Source organism: Fundulus heteroclitus, chromosome 11 (assembly GCF_011125445.2).
Source record: "Fundulus heteroclitus isolate FHET01 chromosome 11, MU-UCD_Fhet_4.1, whole genome shotgun sequence".
Lineage (NCBI taxonomy): Eukaryota > Metazoa > Chordata > Actinopteri > Cyprinodontiformes > Fundulidae > Fundulus > Fundulus heteroclitus.
The window spans coordinates 26,028,120-26,046,688 of NC_046371.1; the positions used below are offsets into that span (position 1 = coordinate 26,028,120).

Below are 18,569 nucleotides of genomic sequence, written 5' to 3' on the forward strand. Positions count from 1 at the left end.
GATACAGAGATGGACAGGAAGCTGAGTACAGGGAGCTGGTGGACTGCTTTGTGGAAACAATAATCTCTTTCTGAATTTGGACAAAACAAAGAGGATGGTGTTCACCTAGATAAACTGGACTGGAGACATGACTGTGAAGCCGTCTACAAGGGACAGAGCAGACTGTACTTCCTGAGGAAGCTTAGGTCCTTCAGGGTTTGCAGCAAAATGCTGCAGATCTTCTATAAGTCTGTCATGGAGAGTTTGATCACCTCTGCCATCATCTGCTCAAAGAAGCAGCTTAAAGAAGCTCAATAAGCTTAGAAAGAATGTCAGCTCTGTTCTGGAGACTCATCTAGAACCTCTGGAGATTACTTAGCAAAGGATTCTTCATAAAATGAACATTATGGACAACCCTGAGCATCCTCTTCATCAGACTGTCATACAACAACAGATGGTCTTCAGTCAGAGGCCTCTCCAGATCCGCTGTAAGACAGACCGCTATAGGAGATCCTTCCTGCCTGCAGCCATCACCACCCACAATAACTTGTTGAAGAAACTCCTATAACAAGAGTTAGACCAGCCTTTAATTTCCCTTTGGGATTAATAAAGTCTTTCTGAATTGGACAAATCTCAGCAAGGCTTTAAAACTGAAGCACAGTGGTGGCAGCATCATGCTGAGGGCCCGTTTTACCGACTGGGTTGGAACAATGAAGCTGAACTACTTCATGTGAAATTAGCAGCTAGATTGTGTTAATCTTTTGGCACATCCTCAACCTACACCTTGATAAAAGAAACTTGTGAACCATGTTTAAAAACAAGGTGAGCAGCAGGAAACCAACTTATAAAAGGAAAACTGCATGTTGCAGTGACGCTTGTTGATGACTATATAAAGTGGGTGGCCCGGGAAGTTTGCTGAGGGACATCAACCAAATATTATTAGGGCCCACTAAGACATTAGTTTTTCCCCCTTTCAAATCATTATGGGAAAATGGTAAACTAGAATAGGATAATTTGAGGAAATACAAAAAATCTAATCTAAACCAGATTTTGGGAAAAGAAAAGTAAAAAAGTATTTGCCACTTTATGAATCAACTGCGCTTAATCAATATTTTATGCAAAGCAGTTTAATTTCACTACCCTAAAAGTCATACCCAGGCCAGTCAAGAAGTCCCTTAACACAGAACCTGACTCACAATAAGAAGCAGGCTATAACGCGTGCAGTCAAGAAAACCTCTGATGAATTCAAACTAGTGCAACAAATTCATGTTAAAAAACCCAAAATATTAAAAAAAGTAGATAAAACATGCCAAAAGGCCCAAACTTCATACCATTTATTGCCCATTATCACACTTCTCACCAGAACCTTTCATTCATACAGAGGAAGAAATAAATAAAAAAGATCGACACAATGTTAAAGTGACACTAAGAAAACTATTTATTGAGTTTCTTTTTTTTTTTTTTCTTAAAAAACAAAACATACACTCATTGAGTACAGCAGATAAAATCTCCAAAGGTCATTTTTGAAACAGTTGCATTTGGAGCACAGAGCGTCAGAAATCTTCTTTTACAATCCTACATCTGAATAAAGTGGAACCGACATTTTTTTTTTTTTGTTTGTTTGTTTTATAAATTATGTAAAACCTGATTAACACAAATTCACAGAAGAACTTGTTTGGGACATGGAAACAAATGAAATATCATGATGCGAAATTCATGTTACACTTTTTATTATTGTACACAATATACAAACTGGTCCTAGGTATTATTTAATTACATATGCTTGCTGTTCTATTTGGATTAAAAGGAGGAGATAAATAAATAAAAAAAGGATCTAAGTATCTCAAAAGAATATGAGGTAAGTATGGAAAAGCAGGTTATATCCAATAAAACAAGCAGAAAGCAAGGCCCGACAAAGTACAAAACAGGGGAGAAAAAAAAAACATTTTCAAAGAGGAGGTTATTGTATCCATGACAATTTGGTACCAAAAGATCATTTCAAACAATAACCACATTTCTGGTAAGAGTAACACTGTGATTACAGCAGCACCGTGTGCCCATACTGAACTATTTTATATATTTATATAAAAAAGGGAGGGTCAAATATATTTATTCAGCTGGTTTACTGTCCAAAAAAAGAGGAAAAATAATATAATTGATGTGTAAATTAACCACAGCTAACAACAGCTGGAAAAAAGAGGAAAACACAATTGGGAATCAGAATGAAAGCCAACAGGGTGGTACAGATGGAGGTGCGGATGTCTTGCAGATAAAAGCACAGCTTATCCATTTCTGCTGCGGCACAGAGAAAAGAGGGGGAAGAAAAAAATAAAAAAAATACTTCAGGCAACTCCAAGACGGCTGATTTAGAGGTGATGGAAAAAAAAAAAGAAGCTGAGCGGGTTTCTTACCTTCACTGATTAGTGCACATTATCTGTGCTTGTCAGACGATTTATGAGTGCGACCGTTAAGGGAAACCGAATTATCTTAAGGACGTGGGACTGCTGAATCGCTGATTGTCAAAAAAAAAAAAAACTTACTCAGTCAATGTCCAGAGAAGACGCTCGGTTAGGATCCAGAACGGTTCCTTTTTTTATTTAAATCTAAGAAAATGTAATTACTGTGCACGGCGATGTAGAACCCCTAAAAGTTTATCTTCTGTAAAAACAAAAAAAACAGTCAAAAATACAGATTTATGTCAAGAGCGTGGGCAAATAACTGCTATAAAGAGCAAACGTCCTTCCCCCTGTGGAGGGATCCGGTGCGAGAGGATCACAGAGCACACGGGAAGTTCGACTCAGCATTATTTCACAGGCTGGAAACGGACCAAAGTTTGATCTTCTCAAATGGACACTTCAAATGGTTTAAAAGCAAGTTCTTGTTCCTCGCCGTCCACACGGCGACAAACTTGTTGGACCTGAGTCTTAGGAACACGGCCGAGTAAAAACACAATAAATAATCTTGTAACGGGAGCAGGGAGGGAAAAAAAAACAACAACCGTGGGATTAACGACTCAAGCGAACTCAGGACACGGATACGTCGACGCGCACAGCACACGGAGCGGAGGGCAAAACTATGGCTGCGCAGCTTTGGGATGCAGGAGTAAAGAAAAGCATCCAGCTGAGACTAGACTCGTCAAACATAAACAAGTAAACCAAAAAAAAAGTGATTACTGGTACGATTTTCAAGTCCTTCTTTAAGGATATTGCTTTTTTTCTTCCTTCCCTGCAGCGCTGTCCCTCTTCTCCTTCTTCTCAGACTTTTCTTTGTCATGTCTGGACTCCTGTAGGACAGCAAGAGAAAAGATTAGAAAAAAAAAAAAAAAGATTACACTACCGCCGAGAAAATGCTTTTTTTGTGTCATGACAAACTTCATGGTTTTAAACTCAGATTTTATGCTGCAGATCAAAATTCCCTTTTTTGTAGTGTGCAATTATAGTCAGCCCCCTTTACTCTGACACCCCTAAATACCACCCAGTGCCACCAATTGCCTTCAAAAGTCGCCTAACTAGTAATTTAATCTCAGCATAATCCAGCTGTTTCTGTGAAGGCCCGCATAAGGGACAAACGGGGAAACCCATTGACCCCCACGGCGATGGCAGCATCATGCTGAGGGGGGACAGAGAAGCTGACGAAATGATGAAAGCAGTTTCATACGGGGGGAAAAAAAACTAAAAACAGCTTTTCAGAAACTAGAACAGGTTTGAGGCTGTGGGGCAGATGTTCACCTTCCTGCAGGGAGACTAAATATACAGCGAGAGCTATGATGATAAGGCTTAGGTGAAATCTAGGTGGGAGGAGGTTATAATAAGCAAAAGCACACTTTACAAATGTAAAAATATCAATGAAACCCAAGTGTTTTCCTTTCTCTTCACATTTGTACATGAAATCACAGTGAAATCCAGCGAACTCTGCATTTGTAGTGTAAAAATAACTGAAAGGGTGCGACCAGTTTTGCGTGCAAATCAAATGTGCCGATTGTTTTAATAATGGCTTGGAGCAGGGATGGGCAACTGGCGGCCCGGGGACCGCACACGGCCCTCGTCATCACTCAGTGCGGCTCGCAAATAGATCAATAATAATTTAATAATAATGAAAAAAAAATTTATAGAGGGCGCACCCAAACAATACGGGCCGCTTTGCAACAGCGAGGAAGAAAGTCAAGGGCCCTGGCCACTAGCAGTGGCATAAAGGGAAAACTTGACCGAGAAAGTCAAATTTTTCAGACAAAATGGGAAGAAGTACGGACATGGGAATTTTTTTTTTTTGCGTTCCCTCGCGACGATTTTTGCGTTCCCTAGAGGTACGGCTGATTTATTTGTTGTGGTCTCTTGTCATTCACACACAACAATAAACCGTGAGAACCGATGTGAGTTTTGAAACTGCAAAGCTTTGTTTTAAGCAGAAGATCAAACGTGCAGCACCGCGTTCACAGACCAGTGTGATGCATCCGTGAGCGTCAGAAAGTTATGGTGCATTCAGGAGCATGGGACATTAGATTTTCAGAATAAAAAGCTAACAGATGTGCATAATCAAAAAATAACCAATACAATTATAGAGCATTCAGTATTGTAAGAAAGCCCACACAGTTTCTGGATAGACACGTTATTGTTTGAGTTAAGTTTTGTTCCGTTTTATGCCTCTTTCCTTGTAAATTTGAAATGTCCCATGTTCCTGAATGCATCGATATGGAGGAGTTTAAATTCCTTTTTTGCAATTTTTTTTAAAGCACACGGTTTGTCTTTTGCTCAAGAACATATTAAAATGCATTTATATGCAGAAAATAGTTATATGTTGGTGCAGTAAATATATAAATTCATCTAAAATTTGTTCTTATTGAGAATAATTTGTAGTGTCTTTCATATCCAATTATTTGAAGTGCGTGGTCATGTGGCCCTCCAATGGTCGTGCTGAAAAAAATTTGGCCCTCTTTATCATGGAAGTTGCCCATCCCTGGCTTAGAGAAATGCTCGTTGAGGCGTGTTTCGCGTGGACTCTACGGGTAAAGAAGGAGCGCCGCCACGCTAACGAGGAGCTCACCTTCTTGCCTCCGGAGGAAGTCCGCTCGGGTTTCACAGACTCGGCCTTCTCCTTGCTCGACGATTTGGATCTTTTGCTCTTCTCTTTTTCCGGCGACAGAGGAGAGTCACAGGAAGGGCTTGTGCTCTGGCTGTTTTTGGAGGAATCTGGGAAGAAAGCGGTCCCGCCGTCACGTTCGCGTTTGGAGAGTTATGCGCAGGCTTAAGCGGCTCCTTTTGTCGGGGCACAGAGAGCACTTACTGGTGCCGTTCTCGTCCTTCCTCCGTTTGGATTCTTGGCTCGTCTCGCGGTCGTTGACGGTGTGATCCTGAAAGAGAGTCGATAACGTCCGCGGGTCAGCGTTCATCAATACAAAACTTCCACATATAAAAAAGACATTCACAAATAAGTGGAGGAAATCACCAAGCTTAGCTCTGGCATTACTTAAGGTTTAACGCATTGGTGAGCAGAACAATTGTTAAGGCCCTTAGTATTTAAAATGGACATGTGTGCTTTAGATGGCTGATGTTTTTGTTTTTTAAGATTTACTCCCTAAAAAAAATAAAAAAAAAATTCTAAGTAAAATGCTTTTGTGGTTTGAACATCTTTTGCCACCGGGTGCAAAATAAGCTGCAACCAAGTTACAGTCATTGTCACCTGAAAATGAGTCAAATTTTCTTCAAATTAGTGTATTAGTCCTTGATTTTAGCAGGTAAATTAGATTATCTGCCAACAGAATAAGCATTTTGACCCCTAAAATAAGATAATTATTTTATTCTGTACTTGAAATAAGACGACGGAGATGAGTCGTTCCTATTTTAAGTGCTAAAACATCATTCCATTGGCAGATCATTGAAGCTTGCATGCTCAAATCAAGGACAAATCCACTCATTTCAAGATCATTTTTCATATTTTTAGTTCCCTTTTTGCAGAGCATAACAAATGTAATGTTGTCATTTCTCTAAATAATTCATCCCTAACTCACAAACTGGGACAAAATGCCACGTAAAACCCCCCCAAACTGCTGGCCATCGTATTTTAAATGGAACTCACTCGTTTCCTTTCTTTCCGATCCTTTTCCTCCTTCTTCTCTTTGGATCGGCCTTGCATGTTCTCTGTGTCTTTCTTCTCCGCTTCCCTCTCTCTGCTCTTGGACCGGGCAACTGAATTAAAGTTGATGTGGTGCTGCTGGAAACAAGCCCACATGAACAGAACACAAACAAGTTGAAGCCGTATTCTACTTGCCAAGACGATTTCATGAACTTGCATCAATCTAAAAGGAGGCTGGTGTCATTTACTGGCCAGGCAGCGTGTTCGGACACCTTTTTCCCTCCAATCCCATTTAGTCAAACTATTACATAAAGTCACTCAGGCTGCGAGGAACGTTTGAGATTAAAAGTAGCTTATTATCCAACTCGAAACGGTCTAAAACCTGCTGCTGGGCTCATTACCAGCTGCGTTGCTCGTCTTCCTCTCAGGGTTTGTACTGATCTGGACGCATCGCTGCTCACCTTCAAAATCCTAAACAGCCTGATGCCTAAATACCTCCTCTGCCTTCATTAGATGCTCCGGTTTGTTGGACAGTTCTAGAGACTGAACCCAATCACCAAAGGTATCTCCAATCAAACTCAGTGGTCACTGGCTTAACCAAACACATCTCACTCTATAGGGGGACGGTGAAAATAACGCTGACAGTAGGCTGTGCTTTCACAAAGTTCCCCTGACTAAAAACGACGCGGAGCTAAACAGATCTTCGTAAATACTGGAGGAAGAGCGGCAATAACCCTGATGCTAAGAGGAAAAGGCCGCCCAAGCTGCTGAACACGGCTGTAGATCTGAGTTTTGTACCGTTGCAGCCACACGAGTCGCAGATACGGACACGAGTCGCCCCTAAAACGCGACTCGGACCGACTCGACGCTTTGACTGGACACAATCTGACTTGACGTGTACTTCACACATTGGGATGAAGAAGAAAAAGGCACAAAAACGGCATACAACAAATAGCTTAGCTGTTAGAGTTAAAAAATAATAGCTGAACACCTTGTGGCCTGTGAACCTGTACAGGGGTGACTTCCTGTCAGCTGTGAATTCAACCAATTTATAAAACAATGAAAGATCTTCAGGAATACCAACTGAGCCCCTTGTTGGGGGATTATCAAGCCTGAGGGAGTCCTAAACAGTCTTTAAGGGCTCACTGCGACAGAATTCGGTCCTTTTGTAGGTACCGACTGAATGCCGTTGGTACCATCAGGTACCGATTCACGCCAAATCAAACGGCACCATGTTTCAGTACCTAAACGCATCACTGCACTGCAAAAACAGAACTAAAGTAAAAAAATGTCTTGAAATGAGGGTATTTGTCTTTGATTGGAGCAGGTAAATAAGATTATCTGCCAATGGAAAGAGTCATTTTACCCCTCAAATAAGATAATTAGATATAATGCACTTGAAATAAGTTGATGGACATGAGTTCTTCCTATTTTAAGTGCAAAAATCTTATGCCATTGGCAGATTATCTTATTTACCTACTCAAATAAAGTACAAATATACTCATTTCAAGAAAAGTTTAACTTATTTTTAGTTAAGTTTAGTCTGTTTTTGCGGTGTGTGACACTGAGGGAGTAGGAAAGTGGGTGATTTTCCATGCCGAGCATGAACACAGCATTTTACGCACTAGAGCGTGATGACGTCAGTAGCCGCTGGTCCAGCATGGCTGGTAGAAAAATGCGCAGTAGATTACATTGCTGCAAAATGTGCGAGGCAACAGACAAGACCGGCTGCGGGAAAACTTCTAATCTGAGGAAACACCACGTCACTGCCGCCAATTTAGTGAATGTCTCGTTATATTTAGCAACTTGGTACATCCATCCAGCGACCTTCTGTCATAAAAGTGACTCGCGGTAAAATCTAGAGACTTTCTTCTCTTATTGGTGAGTTCCACTGAAAGTAACAATCGTTCTGGAGTTATTGTCTATGGAGAGCCAAACACTTCTACACGCTTCTCCAAGCACCGTCTCCCAGACAGACGGACGGCTGCCTCGTCCTGAAACCCACCTGTAGTCAGAGGGGAGAGTCTCTCTGTTCCCTCACTGTAAATGTGTCGCTGATTTACAAAAGCAGGATAAAACATGTTTTTAGTATAATTCTTTTCTTCTCTGAACCGTTGCACTAAAACAATCCCCTGAATGTTATTAGAGGCTCAGAGTGAACGAGGTGAATACGGGATTAAAGCTGTGTGTGCATAACTGTTGTTTTGGTAAAACTTTATTTTATTAAGACATAGCCTTATTTATTCTTGAGGCAATGTCTTAAAATCCAGAAATTATTTAATAAGATACATTTATAGGTCCAAGCTAGTTTTTATTTGGGAAGTAAATAAGTTAAATTGAAAAAAGTTGAGATTTTATTGATAAACACATTTATTCCTGCATAAACACACAAAAGCACTGAAAATAGGTACCGTTAAGTACCGATATCAATTCCCAGGAACCGGCTATCGGTACCGTATCAGTTTAAATATGAAAGGTACTCATCCCCAATTATCAGTTTCCAGCTGCAGCTCTGTTCCCAGACCAAAAATAAACTAATTATCACACTTCTAAATACATTTATCAGCATTTTTTGTTTTCATACAAAGCGCTAAACAACAATATAGTGGCTCCAGCCACTAAAGCTTGTTGCCTATACAATTAAAACGGAGGAAGTGGACAGATCTGCTCAGTTCACACACACGTTTACTATAGGAATATATATTTAGAAGATATTCTACTTCCCAGCTCATAAGCTCAGCAGAGCCTCTGTCCCAGTAAAGCCGTCAGTCTTGCTCAGAGGGCGACTGTGCTGCTTTGCTTTGGCCCTTCTTAGTAATCAAACATGCATTTCATCCAAATTCTTACCAATAATTCAAATAGCAACATAGACTGCAGCTAACAGATATTCTGAAGTTTCTTTTTTCACAAAAGCATCAACGAATAAATTTAAAGTCGGCCAAGTACAATTTTCATCTACCCAAAAAAAGGTTTAAAAAAATAATAAAACAACTGGACTTCTATCCTGAAGCTGAAGACGTTTCGCTTCCCATCCAGGAAGCTTGTCAAGCGAAATGTCTTCAGCATCAGAATTGTTTTACTTTAAACCTTTTTTTTGTTTTGGATTGATCTTGACCCGGATGCCTGAGAATCTTGACCAACAATTTTCATCTACAAAAGCGAACAATCCAAATTAGGTACCGATGAATTCAAACAAATGTAAACCAGGCATCTTAAGCTCTGGTGTTTGCCTTAAAAAGCAACCGTCTTACATCTTCATGGAAAATGTACAAAAAACAAAAGAAAGGAAATCAAACAAAACAAACCAAGATATTTAGTGATAGTTATAAAATGTTTTCTTTTTCACTGAATTTTTAAACATGAATAACAAAACCAGACATTCAAGCAAGAAAACCCATGCTTAATCAGAGCCAGACCAGGTATAAACAGATCTGGCCTCAGGACTAATAATAATAATAATAATAATAATAATCATCTCCCTTCTAATAGCAAAACTAAGAAAATACGTCAACAGTTGCCATCAACAGCCTGTGATTAAGGTGACATTTCCTTTATTATTCTATAACATATTCTCATGTGTTAAATAACCATCCTCTTGTTACAATTGCTTTGTCTGTCCAAGGAATATGTTGTTTTCCTTTAGGATCAGACAGAAAAATGTCAACGCCGTCTCTTTAAACCCATCAGAAGCAGACACCTTTTGCAGGGAAAAAGATATTGGAGGACTCAATAGAACGCGCAGATAAAAAAAGAAATCCCAGGCTTTCACCTGTTAAAAACAAGGCAGGTGTATGCATCCGGCTAAAGGCAGCGTCTCGGAGCAGAACTCTGACTAAAGGTAGATTATACAGGCTATAATAAGGTTTATGCTAAAGCTGGTTGCGCTGGTGATAACCCCGCGACAAAGACAACGGTTGTGACGCGTGTCTATTTTCCTCTTTCCTCTCTTATTCAGCTGAGCTTCCATCGCTCTGTGACCTTTGGCGTTTTGGCCGGCGTGAGCGTCCGCTGCCGTGAGGCTCTATCCAACCGGCTAAGCATTACATTAGCACAGAAAATACTCCAGAAAGTGCGATATGAACCACACATCCGCCATATATTGTGCAGCCTTAGTTTATGCCGTCTGATCTTGATCTCTGGGTTTTACTTTTTTTGTTTTTTTCTATTTCCTTTCTCCTCTTTCATTAAATGAAGCAACTTTTCAAGCTACTGAAACTTGGCTCTCTTAGATGTAGCTTCTCCAGTTGCAGCGCAAAGTGCGACTGCTTATTCATGATCTGGTGCTAATTTGGCAACAATTTTCAATGAATTTTACTTTGATATTATCTGAACAAAACAAAGTAGGCCACACTTTTAAAATGGAGGGGGGGGGGGGGGGGGCAGGCCCTTCTACCACTGAGCTATATAATACACTGGAGTGCTAATCACCGCCTGTTTGAACAAGTCGCTTTGAAGCCACCAGCCGCCATATTGGTACTCCCTATTTCCCCCCAGTAACTAGGGAATATGTGTGCTACAGCATCGAATAACGAGGATTTTATCATGTTCAGGGGGGGCTTAAGACTTTTAAAATGTCAAATGCCATATACTTTTATGTTATGTTCTAAAAATATCAAGTACTGAGAAAGTCATGTGCTGAAATATTTTGCATTTTATTCATTTAAATATATATGTTTAACATTTATAAATATATAAATAACAATATACAAAAACATTTATTTACATATGTGTATACATATATATACATAAATACATATACACATACTTATATATACATATGTATATATTTAATATGAATAACATGTAAAATATTTCAGCACCTAATTTCCTAGTAGTTGATAGTGTTAGTACATCCACTGACTGTAGAATTACCTGTGAAACGTTTTCACTGAGCCAGAAAACTGCTTGTTGTTGCAACCAAATCCTATGGGATTCTGTGAGAGTAGGGAGTAGCAAGATGGCGGCCAGTGACTTCAGTTTTTCGGCAAAATCAGCACTCCAGTGTATTATATAGCTCAGTGCCTTCTACTGTCTCTCCTAGGGCTGGATGATAATTCAGTAACAATATATCGATCAAAAGACATATCGATAATAGAAAAAAAAAGTCACTAAAAAGGTCAATAGAATAAAAGTTTTCCTTCCTTATCCATTCTAGCCTATCATGTAGGTTAATATTACAGTTATTACATTCTTCCAACCAATCACAAACGCAGACCCAGGAACGCTCTGTCACCAAGCTCCGCCCCCTTTAGAGAGTTCAGAGAGCAAGGGTTCTTTTTTTTTTCTTTTTTTAAAACTTGTAGTTTTGGTAAAAAGTTGGTTGAATAAAAGGGTATGAATTCAGTGTTTGTGTGTTCTGCATCTAAAAATAGGTTGCTAAGCAACAGCACAAAATGGCCAGAGCTGTGCTTACAATACATGAGAATTATCGATATCGATCAAAATGATTTCTATTTTATTGATATGCTTTTTTTTTTCTACATCGTCCAGCCCTAGTCTAGAAATCAAACTCCTTGTCCAGCCTGTCAGCTCCGGCATGAAAGCTCTGTAAACGCATCGTGCCTTCCCCCCTTTTAGATGGACTGAACCGTGCTCTGTGAAATGTTCAAATATTGTTTTCTAACCCAGCTTTACACCTCTCCACATTATCCCATACCCAGCTGTGCTGGGTTTTTTTTTTGGTCCTGACGTTGCCGTTAGCTCGCTAATGTTCAAAACGATGATTTAACAGCTTCTCGGGCCGACCGGATTTTGTTTCGGGGTATCGGAGTAAAGGGGGACGCTCAACAAATTTAATTTGTAAAATTTTTGATACCCACGTGTCGCTCCCCCACACTTACGTTTTAAGGCCCATTCATACCCTACGTTTGGCCGACACGTCCGTATTTCTGTCCGTACGTTCTATCCGTTGACTCCTTCATACCTCCGTCCGTTGAGGTGCGCAATAACCAATATGTCCTCTAGGTGGCAGTGTTGGGCGGCAATGATTCGTCACTGATCAAACATGGCGACGGTCCAAGACGTGATTTTGTTTTATTTGCTCCGTAAGTAAACTTTTTGTTTGTCCCTGTGCCCCGGACATGGTAGTTGCGGACAAGCTCCGCGAGTCGTTCCTCGAATCCCGCCATTGTTTAAAACCCAGAATTATAACCTTCTTCGTGATTTTGTTGACATTTTGTACTACAAACTCAATAGCGCCCCCAACTTTTCCGATAGTATTCTCCGTATTGATCCGTTTCGTCCGTAATCGTAAGCTCCCAATTTTCGTGTCACAATACGGACGAAATCGACGGTTAGAACGTATGAAACACTCCAAACGTATCCGTCTTTTACGTGAGGTATGAATGGGCCTTTACGCACCACTTTGTATTGGCCCCTCACATAAAACCCTAATCCTGACATGAACGCTTTTTGTAAAGCCGGGTTTGGACGTCTTTTAACCAATTCTGCTGACTTCAAAATATGGAACTGTTTGGATAATCGAATTAAACTACATTAAACACAGAAAAAACTAAAACAAAAGCCTCCCTCTAGACAGAGCAAACGGACGGAGACAGTCAGAAGACCTCCTTCCTGAGCTACGTCATTAGAAACGGCCTAACTGGGGAGGTGTGAGTAACAGAGCCGGGTCAAACCTTGGATGCAGAGTCCTTGAGTTCGTTGCTACCGTCCTGTAGGGATGAATGGAGATGACAGATGAGCTGGGAGGGGGTGGGGATTTGGGAGGAGGTTGTCAGACAGCAGTAGAAAGTTGGCAGAAGAGGAAGGGGGGGGAGACGGGGGGGGGAGAGAGGGGCCGATCCAACAGCAAACGTCTCCCTTGATCTCTGACCTTCAAGGACTAAGGCTTTGACAAAGTTATCACATAGAGGAGAGTTCATAGACTCAACATGTGGAATGTCAACACTTGGAAAATAGGTAAGATCTAATAGAAAAAAAAAAAAAAAACCCTGAGCATTTGTGAAGTATCGCTAAGTCTTAACACTAAAACATGTCAGGGCAGCTGGTACTTCAATACTTCTAAAGTGCAGGTGCTGTGAGTAGTGGTGATGTGTGTGTGTGTGTGTGGACTTATGTGCCTGTGTGCTGCTCTACTCAGTGAAATGTGCTGGACTGCATCCCTACAAAGGTAACTGCTGTTGTCACTTACAGTTCAGGAATGGGTAAGACACACGGAGCCTATTTCTCTCGTAGAAGGGCAAAACAAAGACCTATGACAAGCTTCTGAGGCTCCGGGCGGTTCGGGTCTCACCCACTCTCTCTCTCTCCCTCACACTCTCTCTGTTGGGGCAGGCTTCGTTTTTCCTTGGCTTTTTTTTTTTTTTTTTTTTTTGGCGGATTTGCAACTGCAACATTCATTCTCTCTTGATCCCGGGGCGGTCTGGCGGCTCTCTCTTCCACGTAACGCTTGCCGGGAGGTAGAGCGACGGGGCGACGAAGCCGCGGCGGTAGCTTTGCAGAGGCGAGGGCCGAGCGATGTGAAGGCTGGGCGTGGGGCCGTCTCGACTGGCGGAGGATGAGCAGGGGGGGGATGACGACGAAGATGACCACGACGACGACGACTCCGGCGTAGAGGCTCTCTGGAGGCGGCGCCGGACAGGTTTGCTGGACTCCATCCATCCATCGTTGAACGGCACCGGGAGGGGTGGGTGCGCCGCGGGGACGCCAAGATACTTTACATCGCTTTAAAAGGAGGAAGAGCTCACAAAAATGGAGGGGGAGGAAAAAAAAAAAAAACTCTTGGGAACTATTTCACCGGGTAGAACGCAGCTCCTAGCGGGGAGAGACACGTTGCCTTTGGAGACTTCTTGGCGGGGCGTGAATACTATTTAAAAAAATGCAAAAACTCCAGAGGGGTATAGAAATGTAGTAAAAAAAGAAAAAAAAAATCTTCTCAAGGCACACTGACTGCTTTCACTTATATAAAAATAGCCTTTTTTTCCCAATATGAAAATAGATAATATACATTATATTCTCTTGACTAAGTCCTTCAGGATTTCTCCCGATTCGGCAACATTTTTCGGCTCATGTCCGTGGAAAGACATCCGACTCCCATTGGGGGGGTGGGGGGGTTAGGGTTGAGACCTCCAGGTGCCAAGCCCTGCGTGCGCCGCGACTCTCCCAGGATGATCTTCAGGGGCTGCTGGAATGTGCAAGGCAGCGAATGCTCCGGCAGACAGAGAAGAAACGGGCACAGCCTTCCTCAGGCCATACTAACCTTAACCGACGAGGAGTGGGACGGGGAGGAGTGACTGTCGAGCTTTCGTCTTTTGTGATCTGCGGAGACAAAGCGGAGGGAGAAGTCGATGATTGTACGATTTATCGTGTTCATGGCGACGAAGAGAATCGGAAACGTTGGCGTCAAACGTGACAGACGTCAAAGTGTCGTCTACGGACACCTGGAACAGCGTCTTACCCCTCTCAGATTCGGCGGCCTCCGATCTCAGATTTGGTGACTTGAGGGTGGCGGCATTCCTCTCTCCTTTCTCCTTGCTCTTGGACTCCTTCACGGCGTCCCGCTCTCTGCCTGGCTCCGCCGGCTCCCCGTTTCCGGCTTTGGCCTTGTCGTCTTTGCTGCTCTTCTCCTCCAGCTTGACTTTCTCGCGGTCCGCCTTCGGGGTCTTCTCCTTACCCTCGCGGACCACCCGCTCCTCCTTGCCCGCTCTTTCGTCTCTCTGCTTCTCCCGGCGGTTCTCGGCCTTTGTCTCTGGAGTGCTGCCTGGCGTCTTTTCCTTCTTCTCTTTTTTCTCCTTGCCGCTCTTCTCTTTGTCATCTTTCACGGCTTTGGTGCTGAAAGCAGACGGCTCCACGGTTACCCGGAGCTGGGATACAGCCCACACTCAACCAGACGTCTAAAATTAAGACGTACCTGTTGAGAGCACCGTTGCCATTGCTGGTGGTCACTTTGCCTGATGTGCTGTTGGCTTTGTTTGCTGGCTTTGTGGTCCCCTGAGATTTCTCCTTGCCCCGATCTGAACAACAGAGGGCTGCGTTTGTTAGAAGTCAACTGGGAGGCGGATTCTCAGCAGCGACGGCTCTCTTTATGTATCAATATTCAGAGATTGAAGTAGGGCTGGGCGATAAATCGATTTAATCGATTAATTCGAATTTACAATTCTTTAAGATTTCATTTTTGGAAATCTGGATTTTATTTTGCCAATACACTCATTGGGTTTCTATGAAGAGAACAGCATATGATGCTGAATATATGTTTAGGCAAATGTATTGTCAAAATATTGTTAAGTGGAAACTTTTTTTTACCATAATACGAGGTACTTCATTTACTTATTTACTTTTTTTTAACTTAGTTTGAAGTTCACAAGTGCAGTGAAGCCTGTTCTTAGCTCAATGTGTATACCACTAGCAGCAAATGTTTTGTTATATTTTCATTGTTTATAATGGCACGGCTGCCATCATGTTTTGCATGTTTCACAGCTTGTTTTTAGTTGCACTTTGAATTCAGGTCAACTCCCTGACGAAATGCTTGACATAAAAGCAAGGTTTTAAAATAATTTCTTTAATTTATTTTTATGAAACAAAAAGGAGGAAAAAAAAAAAAAAAATCGATTAATCGGATTTGGTATGATAAAATCAGAGATTTATTTTTTAATCCATATCGCCCAGCCCTAGATTGAAGCTCTTTTTTAAGATCAATTTAATCAGACATTAACTAAAGCCGATGGAAACCATGATAACCCAAAAACAAAACATTTTCATTATAAAAAAAAAAAAAAAAAAAAAACAGAGCGTGCGAAGCCACTTTGTCAATCATCATCACCTCCATCTTCTGACGCCCCCTCCTCGGTCTTGCTGGCGTTGGCGGCAGGCTTGCCGGTGCTGCCCGGGCCGTTCTGCTGACTTGCCGGTGTGGCGCTGCGAGCCGGCTGGTCCTTGTGGTGGAACTCGTTCTCGGGGACCATGTGCACCTTCTGGCTTTTCAAGCGACCTGAATAACTGCGAGACGCACAGAGAGTTTGCACACGAGCAAAAGCAAAGGGACCCAAACCAACTTCTGAATGTCACGCAGAGCAAATCTTTCCCCTTTTCTGGCCCGGAGACGCGGCTTTCTACAATCACAGAAACACGCGGGACCTGTTTTGTTCGATTGATGCAACGCTGCAAAAAAAAAAGGGGAAGCTTTTCTTGAAACGGGTGCTTTTGTCCTTGATCTGAGCAGGTTAAATTAGATTATCTGCCATTGGGATGAGCATTTCGCCGCCTAAAACAAGATAATTAGATATACTGCACTTGAAATAAGAAGATGGTGAGTTGTTAAGAAGTGCAAAAAAACGAATCATTTGTCCTTGACTTGAACAGGCATGTTTAAACGATCTTTCCACTTAAAATAGGAACAACTCATCTCATCTTATTTTCAAGTGCACATAATCTAATTAACCTGCTCAAGGACAATTATGCTCATTTCAAGAAAAAAATGATTTACTTTTAGTTCCCTTATCTACAGAGTTAAAAACTGCTCTTCCAATTATGTAATGAAATGAAATATTACTATTCGATCATCATGACTTGTTAACGAGTCAATCAAAAGCTAGTAATCGACTGGCGATCTAGATACCTCGGTACACTGCAAAAACGGATCTAAAAACAAGTAAAATGTTCTCAAGGTTAGTCTATTTGTCCTTGATTTGAGCAGGTAAATAAGATTATCTGCCAATGGAGAGATTATTTTTACCCCTAAAATAAGATAATTAGACATCCTGCACTTGAAATAAGATGATGGAGATAAATTGTTCCCATTTTAAGTGGAAAAATCTCCTTCCATTGGCAAATAGTCTTATTTGCCTGCTTAAATCAAGGACAAATACACTCATTTCATGAAAATTTTTACTTATTTTTAGTTCTGTTTTTGCAGTGTACTTGGATTAGCAGGCCCAGAGGTCAGAGGTTAACCCTGAGAGGCTTTGCTCATGTCCAGGCCGGTCAGAGCTGCCTTTACTTTTACTTGAATTTCCATATTAAAGGCCGCCTCCAGACAGACCTGCTGCACCAGCGGCCAAGTGTAGAAATATTTGGCTGCATGCAGCAACAGACCCAGTGTTGAATCTAAGCTGACGCTGTCCGAACACATCATTTTTTAGAAACTCAATTTGGAGGACCTGAAATAACTCTCGGGTGAATCCGTTAAAGCTCCAAGCATCTCGATTGCGTCAAGAAAAAGTCGCTAGCTAAGTGCTCCGCGTGGAGCTCAGCAGCACACAATGCTGTGTTACCCCATTGCTAAGGCATAGAGGTCTGGCCTCTTATCCTTCTCTTCCAGGCAGATCTTGTGGACGCGGGCCTCCAGCGCCTGGCCCAGGTTCAGGACCTTTGGGTAGCAGGGTAGGATCTTGGTGAGCACGATCAGAATGTTGCGGATGTGGGTGTAATCTCCCGTTTCCAAGCAGTGGACCGAAGCCTGGACAGAAGAACAAGCAATGAGAAACGTTTATGAAAACCTTTTTAAAGCGTTGATCGGCCGATCAAGGTCACTGAAAAACACAAAGGCCCGCTCACTTTAGTCAGCATATAGTGCCATTTAGTGGACCACGTGTCGGAAGTTCTCATAATCCAGCTGGTCTGCTTTGTTCCCGCCGTCGATGCCTGAGGCTCTGAAGATGGTCAGGAAGCCGGGTAATTCACGCACTCCTTAAAAAGCGGCACAACGAGAGGAGACCAATCAAATACCGGCTCACAGGGACTGACATAACCGTCTGGAAGTGTGGAAAACGAGCAGACCTTCTCATAGACGGCGCGGTCGCTGTGCCACCGGGTCACCGTCTCCAGCATGCAGCAGAGGAAGCGGCCGTAGCGGTGAGACTCGTTCTCGGTGCAGCTGGCCACCGTGTAAATGATGGCGGAGAAGACCTGCGGCGCGACAAACACGGCAAAAGCTTTCAGAGCGGCGCCGGCGCCTCGGATTCCGACTTTGAGCCCAGCGCTTTACAGAGGATCAGGAAGCCGCGCTCTCGCCCCCCGTCTCTTACCCCGTCGTTAGCAGAGGAGAGTGCAGAAGTTGGGCGTTTTCTGCTGGTGACCAGCTCGACGAAGCGGGCGCAGTACAACGGCGTCGATGGAGGAGAAGATGCAGCGAGGGAACAGACACAGCTGCAGGAACTTTGTTTATGGTCTCGTTCTTCGTGGATTCTGACGGAAAATGTTTTAGGTGGCGTGAGTTCACGGAGCGAGACGGACGCTGCTCATGGCAACGTCAAGGTTTATGGTTAAATCATCAAGAGAGACTAAACAGGAGAAGAAATTCCTGTATTGTCCCACTATAGGACAATTTGTTGCTACAGTGGCAAAGAGTTACTAACCTGACTCTAGCCATATGTATGTTGCTCCACCTAGCTCCACTCACATCCATCTGGGACATCTCCATAGGAATTGCCTTTATTGAAGGCTGGGCCTTATAAAAAATCCTTGCATATGATTGGATAAGCCACTTGTCTGTCATCTTTATCGACGTGCTATTTCAACCACTCACACCGAAGCTAACCCGTGACGCTGATGAGAGCGGCTTTTTT

The 18,569-nt window shown here is 42.4% G+C and overlaps 1 protein-coding gene across 5 annotated transcripts; it reads right to left on the bottom strand.

Moving 5' to 3' along the window:
• Positions 1 to 1,429: 1,429 nt before the first annotated feature.
• On the bottom strand, positions 1,430 to 17,916 carry LOC118564576 (THO complex subunit 2-like). Of its 5 annotated transcripts, none has more exons than XM_036143272.1 (14): positions 17,782 to 17,916; positions 17,560 to 17,691; positions 17,277 to 17,461; positions 15,827 to 16,002; positions 14,918 to 15,020; positions 14,465 to 14,838; positions 14,267 to 14,325; positions 12,684 to 12,719; positions 6,052 to 6,186; positions 5,260 to 5,326; positions 5,020 to 5,165; positions 3,186 to 3,262; positions 2,391 to 2,437; positions 1,430 to 2,271 (listed from the first exon to the last, which is right to left on the bottom strand). In XM_036143272.1, the coding sequence occupies exons 2-13, from the start codon at positions 17,608 to 17,610 to the stop codon at positions 2,410 to 2,412; spliced, it is 1,437 nt and encodes a 478-aa protein (XP_035999165.1). In that variant the 5' UTR covers positions 17,611 to 17,691; positions 17,782 to 17,916; the 3' UTR covers positions 1,430 to 2,271; positions 2,391 to 2,409. The 5 variants fall into 5 exon arrangements, with proteins under 5 accessions (XP_035999165.1, XP_035999166.1, XP_035999167.1 ...); XM_036143273.1 differs by having other exon boundaries at positions 1,430 to 2,274; XM_036143274.1 differs by having other exon boundaries at positions 1,430 to 2,437; positions 6,052 to 6,183.
• Positions 17,917 to 18,569: the final 653 nt, after the last annotated feature.

Excerpts from the sequence above, each read along its gene's own strand:
- LOC118564576 (XM_036143272.1), bottom strand. The coding sequence starts at position 17,610 with ATGAGAACTTCCGACACGTGGTCCACTAAATGGCACTATATGCTGACT. Across the intron at positions 16,003-17,276 it reads CTCTATGCCTTAGCAATGGG|TTATTCAGGTCGCTTGAAAA; the intron begins GTAACACAGCAT and ends TGCGTCTCGCAG. Across the intron at positions 5,166-5,259 it reads GAAGGACGAGAACGGCACCA|ATTCCTCCAAAAACAGCCAG; the intron begins GTAAGTGCTCTC and ends CTTTCTTCCCAG.